This window comes from Xiphophorus hellerii, chromosome 20, assembly GCF_003331165.1.
Source record: "Xiphophorus hellerii strain 12219 chromosome 20, Xiphophorus_hellerii-4.1, whole genome shotgun sequence".
Lineage (NCBI taxonomy): Eukaryota > Metazoa > Chordata > Actinopteri > Cyprinodontiformes > Poeciliidae > Xiphophorus > Xiphophorus hellerii.
Window position 1 is genome coordinate 4125947 of NC_045691.1, and position 10499 is coordinate 4136445.

At 42.1% G+C, this 10499-nt stretch overlaps 1 protein-coding gene across 3 annotated transcripts; it reads right to left on the bottom strand.

Moving 5' to 3' along the window:
* Positions 1 to 988: 988 nt before the first annotated feature.
* Positions 989 to 8813, bottom strand: tmem74b (transmembrane protein 74B). 3 transcript variants are annotated; one of them, XM_032548643.1, is made up of 3 exons: positions 8702 to 8813; positions 4080 to 4285; positions 989 to 2735 (listed from the first exon to the last, which is right to left on the bottom strand). In XM_032548643.1, the coding sequence occupies exons 2-3, from the start codon at positions 4248 to 4250 to the stop codon at positions 2157 to 2159; spliced, it is 750 nt and encodes a 249-aa protein (XP_032404534.1). In that variant the 5' UTR covers positions 4251 to 4285; positions 8702 to 8813; the 3' UTR covers positions 989 to 2156. The 3 variants fall into 3 exon arrangements, with proteins under 3 accessions (XP_032404534.1, XP_032404535.1, XP_032404533.1); XM_032548644.1 differs by lacking the exon at positions 8702 to 8813 and adding an exon at positions 8490 to 8684 and having other exon boundaries at positions 1605 to 2735; XM_032548642.1 differs by lacking the exon at positions 8702 to 8813 and having other exon boundaries at positions 1605 to 2735; positions 4080 to 4474.
* Between the last annotated feature and the right edge of the window lie 1686 nt (positions 8814 to 10499).

Genomic DNA, 10499 nt, shown 5'->3' on the forward strand with positions numbered 1-10499 from the left:
CAGGAACAGATGACTGAAATAAAATCCAATTTTTGAAAATAACTTCTGTCATTTCTAATTTCTTATTTAGAAAAGAAAATCAGAGATTATAATCTTAATCCATCAGTTTATCAATCAGATTATTGATCCAGATATTGGCTGTGAAGGTTAAACTTGATTATGAATTAAAACTGTGAAGATTACAGCAAACAGTGTGTGTGTGTGTGTGTGTAGGAGTGTGTGTGTGTCTCCGTGCGTTTGTTTCTAATACCTTGTGGGAACCATTTTCCTGAAACATACTACGTTGTGGGGACCCACTGCTCTTTGTGGGGACTGGAGCCTGGGCCCCACAAGGGGAAACGCTGTTTTTGGGCCAGGCGTCAGATTTAGGACTAAGGTGAGTTTTGGGTAGGGTTAGGTATGTAATGGTTAGGGTAAAGGTAAGGGTAAGGTTTAGGCTGTAGAAATGAATGAAAGTCAATGGAAAGTCCCCTCAAAGATAGCTTAGCAAACACGCGCGTGTGTGTGGCTACATTACCCTTGGCTAACTGGTTCAACACACACTGGGTTACATTAGCGTAATATTTATTCACACAGCAGTGTGTTCTGGTTAAGGCATATTGCAGCGTTTTGACATTAATACCATCAGTTCATATTTAATACAGCAGAAAACCAAACATTATTAAAGGTTAAAGCAGCTTCTGTCCAAACGACGACACTCTGGCTCTTTATTTAGTTTTTCTTAAAACTTTAACATTTTCATAAAAATCAAACTGCATTCAAGCTCAGATTCTATCTGGAACTCTTTTAATGTTTGTTTTATTTTTCATTTCTTTTTGGTTTAATAAACAACGTTCACATGAAAACTGAGAATTATTTTAAAATTATAATGTAAATATGATTAAATATCAGTTAAAAAAGGCTAGAAGATCCATGAATGATGATTAAATTTGAGCATCTTCAATTAAAAACTACAAACATTTTAAAACATCAACAGTTTATGTTGATGTTTTTTTTCTTTTCCATATTTTGTGTTTATAGCCTCAGCTGCGTCTGTCAGGTTATATTAGGAAGCTAACGCTTAGCGTCCAGGTTATATTGTGAAGCTAACTCTTAGCATCCAGGTTATATTGTGAAGCTAACGTTTAGTGGTTAGTATCCAGGTTATATTGTGAAGCTAACGTTTAGCGGTTAGCATCTAGGTTATATTATGAAGCTAACACTTAGCGGTTAGCATCCAGGAGGAAACTTTCTCACAGTGAGAAACAGAAACGAATATAGAAGTCTTTGCTTATGCCTCAGGCTGGCTGTGAAAAATCTGACATTTCCAAAAGACCTGAAGCTAATTTCCATATTTTTATTCAGTTATAGTTCATAACTGAACATTTCATGGTTTATTGGGTTCATGTCGGGTTTGTGGTTTTAATTTCTACCTGGTTTTTATTTTATGGCTGAAGCTTAAATAAATAAATGTTGCCTCTGTTTAAGAACAAGCAACAAATCTCTCTGTCTTATTTTATTTTATTAATTATAATAATTAAATGTATATTCTGTCTATAATTAAAATGTGACTGAGGTGTATCTGGTCTGAAACTAAAACATTATTCCTGATTTCTGTTTCTAAATAATGTGCTTTTTATAGCTTTAATAGGATTAAAATAGCAGGAATTATTACACTGCAAAAACACAAAATCTTACCAAGTATTTTAGTTCAGTTTCTAGTGCAAATATCTTAAAATACTGGAAATAAGACAAAACCAACTTACAAGTAAATCTTCAGCAAGAAGTTTGTTTTAAGTCAATGATTCCTTAATATTGATTAAAAAGTTACATAAGGAAAGAAATTAGCTGGAGGAGAAAAAATTATTTAAAATTAATGTTCCAAGATTAATTCCTGAAAACAAACTACTACATGGAGCTAAAAAGTACGATAGTTTTGTCTTATTGCAAGTAAATTGGAGTAGTTTGCACTAAAAACTAAAATACTGGTTGAGTATTTTAGTTTGCAGTGAATTGTTTCAGTGATTCTGATCTTTAATAACCTCCAGATGAGTTCTGTCCACCGGGCCTTACCGCTCCACTTCCTGTCTGCCAACGTCACAAAGCCGTCTGATTGCTTGGCTTCTGACGGCTGGGATCCAACTGGACCGAACCGAATCCAACAGGATCAATTCTGACTAAACTCCACATTCAGCTGAAGCAGCAGCCGGCGTTCTGCTCGGTTCTGGTTCTGAGTTCTGGTCCCGGCTGGACCCTGGTTGTGTGTTTTCCACCAGAATCCGCTCCACTCCATCTCCGTCCGCCTCTCCGGTCGCCAGCTGCTTCATCCTCAGGTTGATGGAGCCGTAGGTCCTTTTGGGCCGGACGAAGGCGGCGCGGCGGCGGTACATCTCGCCCCGGCAGATGGAGACCATGAGCAGGACGGACAGGAACATCCCGCCCAGCGTCAGCAGGCCCAGCCCGGCGATGATGCACCTGTCCAGGTGCGAGCCCAGGCGGGCGTAGTGCAGTTCCAGCTTCTCCATCTGCCGGGCCGACACCGAGTCCGGATCCACGCCGGCGTCCCGGGGGACGGTGTAGGCCACCGCCACCAGCACGATGCCGCTCACCAGCAGAACCAGCGCCACCACGAAGCCCAGGTCCGCAGAGCGGCCGTCAGCCGGGCCCGGCGCCGCCAGGCCCACACCTTCATCACCTCCTCCTCCTCCAGCGGCGCCGCCATCCTCATCGTCACACGACTCTGGAGAAACCTGCAGCTGCAGGAGAAGAAAAGTGTTAAAAATACATAAATGATATTTTAATAAGGATCAAAGATTGGAGACAAACAAGAAGAAAAAGAGAAAATGTACAAAAAATCTGAGAAATGTTTGTCCACACTGCAAAACACTAAATCTGTATTTCTGTTCCGTTCCTGGAGCAAAAACTTGTTTACACTTAAAACGAGAAAACTAACTTAAAAATAACTTTTCAGAAAAACACAGGAATTTATTTTGAATCAATAATTCTTTAATATTGATTTAATAACATTCTAGTTCTCTTTTATCCTAATAAAAAGTTACTAATAAATTAGTTCCTCCACTGATAATGTTGAACTGAAGGGGAGATTGTTTACTGGTTACAACAGTACAAAAAAACTTTAGTAATTTGAGTTTGTTTCTGTGTTTCTATTGTCTGGAAAACTATAAATAGGATTTTAGGCCCCCTTCCCCCTGCCCCAGCCTCCAGGTTCTGCGTTACGGCCCTGTGTTTGCTGTCGCAGCGCAGCGCTCCTCCTGCGGCTCCACAACTCAGCTGGCTGCACAGATTTGTGACACTTATCTTCATATTAATAATTATAATGCCGTTTAGTTGCACAACTTTACGGACTCGTTCATTCGTGGCCGTTTTCACGTTTATTGCGCTGTTCGTATTAGTCTCCATGTTTGCAGTTTTCTGTAGCGCAACGCGAAGCTCGACGTCATTCACAGGTAATATTTTAACTTGACATTAACAAAGACACAGCGGGACGGATCATCCGGGAAATGATGGACAGGGAGAGCCTGACTAAAACTAACTGGATGTCAGACTAATGTCTGCTTATTTGCAAGCCCCAAAAACAGCAACAATCGACTCATTAAATCTGCAAGCGACTTTAGAAAAAAAAAAAAACAGCCCAAAGCCGCTTATAATAAACGGACTTGGCGCCTGAAACTCAAAATAGTTCCTGTTTTTCCAGCAACAAAATGCGCGTCTCCCTCCTTTGTTTACATTTCTGTCGCTGCGGATACTGTCGCACAGAAACGGCGGTCACTCCCTAAGACGCGTAGAGGAAATAAAATTAAATTACATAAGAAAATAGTAACGCAAAGTGGTTTCGATAAGTAACTGTAGTCTGACTACTGGATTTGAAAAAGCAACATGTTAGATTACTGGTTACTGAGGAAAGTGGTCCGACGTCAGGAACATGTTAGTCACTGAATAGAAACGCTTTTTCTGCTCAGTGATTTTCTTTCAGTTTGTTCTTTTTAAGTCTGTTAACAAATCATTCACTACTGGACAATTATTTCAATAACCGATTAATCATGGTTGATTGTTGCAGCCCTGAAAACAAATCCTGTCACCGTGCTGGTTCTGGATGGACAGACGCGGGTCGCAGCCGGTCCCGGCTCGTCCGACTCCTCGTCCTGCTGGTAGGAGACGTTCTCGAAGCCTCCGGCGGCGCAGCGCCCCCCGCTGGCCGAGCCGCCGCGGCGCTGCAGCTCCCGGAGCTCCACGGCGTTCAGAGACTCCATCAGTTCTGGCTCATGTCTTCACCAACCCGTCCTCACTGCGGGACACAAACATTAAAATACCGTCTAAGAATCACAGCCTCCCACTCACCTTCATATTTATGCTTTAAAACGGTTTTTACTTTTCTGATTTTAATCTTAAATGCCATGTTTACATCAACTGTAAGCAAAAAATCATCAATTAACTGAAATAAAAGCTTTAAAACGTCAACCAAATGTGCTTTAAATTACTGAAATACATCAACTTTTCAATAGCATTCACATTTTTATGAATCTGACCATACTCAGATTGATTCATTTATGTTTGCAGTTAACACTGATTAATTTAATCAAATGCAATTAAATTTGACATTTAGAAAGATTTAAGAGACGCAAAATGTCAAGATGTAAAATCCTGGAGTGATTTAAGGTCGTGTGTGTTTCTGAAAGAATCCGTTCGATGCAGTTCATTCATTCAGCGCTGCAGTGAAGATGAAAGGTTTTATCCCCCAGCAGATCGCTGTAGCTGCATTTCCATTAATAAAAAAATTTCGCTAATGTCAGAAAAACTGTTCAGCAAATGCAGCGTTTCCATTAAATAATGGAAACGTTCGTTCAGACACGCGGCGCCGGCGTCCTCCCACCACTTCCTGCCGTCTTCTTCTTCCGTGGCTTTTGCCAGCAGTAACATCCGGTTGTTGATCCTGCTGATGCTAAAAAACTGTTTGGATTGCATTTTTATGGAAAAACAATTTCAATACAACTAAAAACATCTTCATCCTGCACCAAGACTTCCTAGAAAACAGTCTTCCAAAATATTCACATCAAATTATTTAATAAATCTCAAATTACACAATTAAACGTCAAAGGGAGCAACTACCTACTTTACAGCAACTACCGACTTTACAGCAACTACTGCCTTTACAGCAACTACCTACTTTACAGCAACTACCGACTTTACAGCAACTACTGAAATATGATAAAAACTGTTTCTCAAATTGATCTGAAAGATCCACATCCTCCCAAAAACACCTAGATATGAAATGCTTAGAGCTAAAATAAATTATAAATATCAATTCAAACTCTTCTTTGTTCTGATTTGCTTCCGTCTCATCTGCAGAGGTCTAAGGCCAATATCCACTCGCTCCGCGGATATCGGACTATCCAACATCCAACTTGAAAACAACTTCGCTGCGGTAATTTTAACGGCACAAACAGAGCACTAACGAAGTAACCCACTTTAGTTTGTTTTGGAGCAAGATGAACCCTGGATGACCTAAAAAATTATTTTTAATATCTCAGAAACCAAAGCTGCACAAACGGAGCTCTAACCACTCAGACCATTTGCTGGATTTTTTGACGTGGGTGGGGTGTCAGCTTCACTCAGCTTGTTTAGCTTATATCCTATATGCAGGTATCATATAGGACACATTTTTCGGCCAGTCGATTTCTGGGCGCCAATTTCCTTAAATTAGGGGGATCGGTGATCGCCGATACTTACATGCTAGCCGATCTTATCTCAGCAAAGGTTTAAAAATCAGCCACTGGCCTCTTGCTCTGCAGTCAGAGGCTTGACTGACAGACCGACCACCAGGTCAGGTCTGAACGTTTACAGGTAACAACAGTCGCCAACTCAGCAACTTTATAACTATATTTAACAGCATTTCAGACAAAAAGAAATGGAATCGGCCAAAATCTAAATCAGCAGGTCAGGCTTTTTAAAGATCAGTAACTGGGGACCGGCCAGAAAACTGCCATCAGTGCAGCTCTATATAAATTGGAATACAAGTATTCATGACATACTTTGATTAAATTAGTTTCTCTAAGGTGTAATTACAATAGCTAAAAATGTAACTTATACCAGGTGAGTCTTTCTCACCTGAGATGTGGACCGGGTTGATTCTGAGCCTTCAAATAATTTTAATACGAGAAGTTTCATATAACTTAGAAGTTGATGTAAAAATAATGTTTGTTTTAGCCAATAAATTATCAGCAGCAAACGGCATGTTGCCAATTACAGTTTCTATTAGCTCGTTGATGCAGTAGCCATGTAGCCTGTTGTAAAAACATTTTGCTAGATAATGTGAAATATTAGTTTAAATTATTGTTATCAAACACGCCATTTAGAAGTAAGAAAACAAACGAACAAAAAACTCAGAAACATTTAAGGCCAACCACCAGAATCAACTCATTTAAAGTTAAAACTCAGTTTCACACAAACATGAAGGTGTTTGGCTTAAATGTCTGGCCGTTCATGTTGCTATCAGGCCAAGTTTCTATTAGCAGCTCCGCAAATCTTTCTAATAAACTTTACATTACCGAGACACATTAAAACAAACCTTTATCTTGACTTTTCCTCTGTTATTCCTCTTTCTTTTCTCTCTCCCTGAAGGATAAGTCCTTTTTGCCACACTGCTTTGCTAACTTATCTTCCCCCGGTGATTTGTAGGTTTGGATCCACTCTGATGCTCAGCAGCTCATATTACCGTGCAGTGCGGTACCTACCGCGGCCAACAGGGGGCCCCCAAGAGCAATTTATTCATTTATTTTATTTCCTGTTCCACTTAGGGGGCCCCCAGGGGCCCTAAGCGGCTGCTTAGTTTACTTATGCCTTGGGCCGGCCACGATGGATTTTAATCAGTTTTGCCTCCAGTGAAAACAAAGATGTTGACAAATAAACTGGACAATATGCTGATGATATTTCCACAGCTGTCCGAGTCCGAGACAAGTCCGAGACCGAGACCATCAAAAAGTGGTTGATGGTCTCGATACCGATCTCGAATACAACGACAGCAGCCAAATTATCACACTGACCACAGTGGTGCTTTTGGAGCCAAACCAAACTAATCGGATCCTAGTTTGGTTTCTGGATCAGCGCCTGCCTGCTGCTGCTCCTGCGCCCCTGATGCGCAGCAGCCCGCTCCACTGACTCAGCTCCGGCTCTGACTGCGGGATGCAGGCGGCGGCAGAGGTCGTTCAGTTTAGAGTTGCAGACGCTGCTTGTAACACAGATTTTAGATCAGCAGTGTTCAAAGTGAGTCTCGGGGGCCATCTGTGGCCCCTGGAATAATTTTTTGTGGCCCCTCATCACAATTCAAAAATAAATCAGGACAAAACTACAAGTTTTCAATCAAAATCTACAAGCAAAAATGACTGATGCAACACAAAGTGATCATCTTTTCCAAGCTTTCTGCTTTCCTGTTGCCGTGGTAACCAGGGCCACATCTACTCACTGGTTTACACTGTAAAATCCTCGGCGGCGCAGCCAGACCTGCTTTCAGCTGCTGGAGTAAAACTGGGCTGAACACAGGAAGTGAATCTTAATCAAACTGGATGCTTTTCAAGGAAAACGTGCAAAAAAAAAAAACATCTGAAGTTTCAAATCTATGATTCCATTTCTACTAAAAAATAGAGTTAATTTAATTAAATAGTTTACATTTAGTTTATTATTGAGAAGGTTGAAAGAAAAATCATATTTTCAATAATTTTAACTTTTAAATTGACATGTTTTGGCCCACCAGTCCTTTGGAGTTGTCAAGTTTGACCCAAGTGAGCAAAAGTTTGCAGTGTTTTCCACGCACTGTAAAACATGTTTCCTCCACCAGTCTACCACTGGTGATGTGAGGCGGCCATGTTGAATCGCCAAGTCTGGGGAAATCTGACCTCTGATTGGTTCCAGTTGATTTTTCCAACTGGAAAGTCAGAATTTTCCATTTCGGTCTACAAACTAAACACATCAACAGCAAAGCAATGTTAGCTTGGCCTAGTCAAAGTCCAGACATAAAACCCATTTCAGAATCTGTGGCAACTTAGCTGCTGGTGTTCATAAATTGTCTTCATCCAAAGCAGACATGTTGGAAATCACACCCGGAAGCCGCGAGAGTTGAAGGTGGTTCAACTTCAGGTCCCTTAAAGGGCCAGCAGCAGGAAATGTTCCTCTCGCTGTTTGCTAGGTTTTCTGCGCCTGTAACGGCCGGGGTTCGGTTCGCATCTCTGTCAGAAGCAGTGTGATCATTAAAGGAGAGGTGAGCGGTAATCTGTCCCCTGACACTACCTCCCCTTTAACTGCGGCTGATGCGGGATTTCACGGATAAAACGAACCTTTAATGTCGAGTCTGTTTTCTCCGGTGGCCCACTGACACACATTCAGCAGCGGCAGCCTGCGAGCCCACGAGCAAGGCACCGTCGAGCAAAGTGACCTTGTGATGCAAGCTGCCAGAAATCTGGACCAAAACACTCCTGCTGTGCGTGTGTGTGTGAAACCTGCAGCTGATGGACACACCGACCGACGCGCTGCTCCTCCCCGCAGCAGGCGCCTCGTCCCGGGCTGATGGAGGAAAATGTAAGAGAAGCGATATTTCCGCGGGTTGCTGCGGGAATCCGTGCCGGAATCCACGCGGGGTGGCGGGCTGCCTGCTGGCCGAGCTGCGCGTCAGGAAACGGCTTGAGCCCGGAGCGGGAGGCTGGAGGCTTACCTGGAGCTGGAGCCGAGCCTGGCTCCGGCCGCCGGGAACATCTTCATCATCTTCATCCGGAGATGGAGGCGGCTGGACGGCGAATGAGGAAGGCGGAGAGAGAGGATGAGGATGGTGGCTGACACTGACCATGCGCAAAAGCAGCCTGTGGTTTTCGGGTTGGTGTCAGTGGAGATGGTGTCTGCTGCCTTTTGACCTACATCACTCCGAACAGCAGCAGCTTGAGGCTGCAGCGCCAGAACATCCGCTGTGAGCCGCTGCTGGCGGCCAGGGAGGCGATAAAAGGTCCGATTTTAGGTTTTAAAGGCATCATCGATGCAGCTGGCCGGAAATGTTACGTTATTTATGTCAAATAAACTGAAGAATATTTCAGTTGTTTCACTTTTCCTTTAAAAATAAGAAAATTAAAAATACTTACCTATTCCGTCAGGATGCTGTGAAGCTGCAGCTCCCCCTGGTGGTCACTGAGGGAAATAACTGTTTGATTTTAAGCTATTGCGATTATTTTCACAAACAGAAGTTAAAAGAAAATAAAAATGTTTCCAGATGCAGAAGAGGCAAAGAGAAGAACTGAAATAACAGAACAGGTCTCCTCTTGTTTCTGTTAGTATACAGTTTGTATCTGCACCGCAGCACAGCTAGCCACTGCAGGACCTTAGAAGAGGTTTAAGGTGCATTCACACCGTCCATGTTCAGTCCACTTTAATCAAACTCTAATTCATCTAGAATTAGAGTTTGTTTGGTGAGGTGTGAATCAAACTCAAACTACAGCTCAGGGCATTCTGGGTAAATACACCGAAAGCTAACGTGCTAGCCTAGCAGGAGAAATGGCTCCTGGTCTTTAGCCAAAGACTAAAGAGAAATCCTCAAACCGCTAAAATCTGACGCCTCCATCTTGTTTCCATCAGGTGAAGAAGGAAGTTGCTCTCAGTGTCTTCAGAGGTTTTTGTGTCGTTTCCTTCAGTGGTTCTTGGTGCAGCGCCCCCACAGGCCAGGAGGGGAACAGGTTGGTTTGACTCAGAGCAGAGACGAAGAGAACCACAGCAGCTGAGACCGTTTTACAGTGTGGAAGTGTTTCCAGTCAGAGGTTTTGTCAGAACCGCTGTAGCACAGACTGCAACAGGAGAGCCTTCATGGCTGCCGCTGTCAGCACCTACAACAACTCTTAACTACATGAAATACATTTATTTTATGTTTTTGGATTAATAACTGCAGAAATCACAAGCTGCCAGTGTTTCTGGGCGTTAATGCCGATATATGTTTATTAAAGAAATAATATCAATCCAGACTGTGGCTGGATGCATAAAAATATAAAAAATAAAAACAGTAAGCACAACTCAACGTCTGTAAACGTGATTCTGATTCTGTAAAACTATTTCGGTAAAAATAAAAAGAGAAAACTTTGCAGGTTTGTTGAAAATTAAATGTAAAACAAATTAAACAAAATAAAAAGTTAAACATCAAAGCAAAACGCAAATCATACAAATGATTAAACCACATGCAACATCTGGACTAAACGACAGAATCTTCTGTAAACACAAAAAACTGACCTGAAGATATGAAAGATAATCTTGGTCACGTCCAATGAATCGCTCTGAAAAAAAACTACACCTGCTTTATCTTTGCATTGAAAACGGTCTCCATGAGCGTTACCATGGCAACGCATATCTGGCTCAGACATGCTGATCCTAAACAGGGGCGCAACTACATATTTTTGAGGTGGATGCGGAATCATCATTGTAGGCTAGCTTAAGAAAAACTGAATATTTACAACTCTCTTGTTGATACACGGACATTT

Excerpts from the sequence above, each read along its gene's own strand:
- tmem74b (XM_032548643.1), bottom strand. The coding sequence starts at position 4,250 with ATGGAGTCTCTGAACGCCGTGGAGCTCCGGGAGCTGCAGCGCCGCGGC. Across the intron at positions 2,736-4,079 it reads GTCCATCCAGAACCAGCACG|CTGCAGGTTTCTCCAGAGTC; the intron begins GTGACAGGATTT and ends CTTCTCCTGCAG.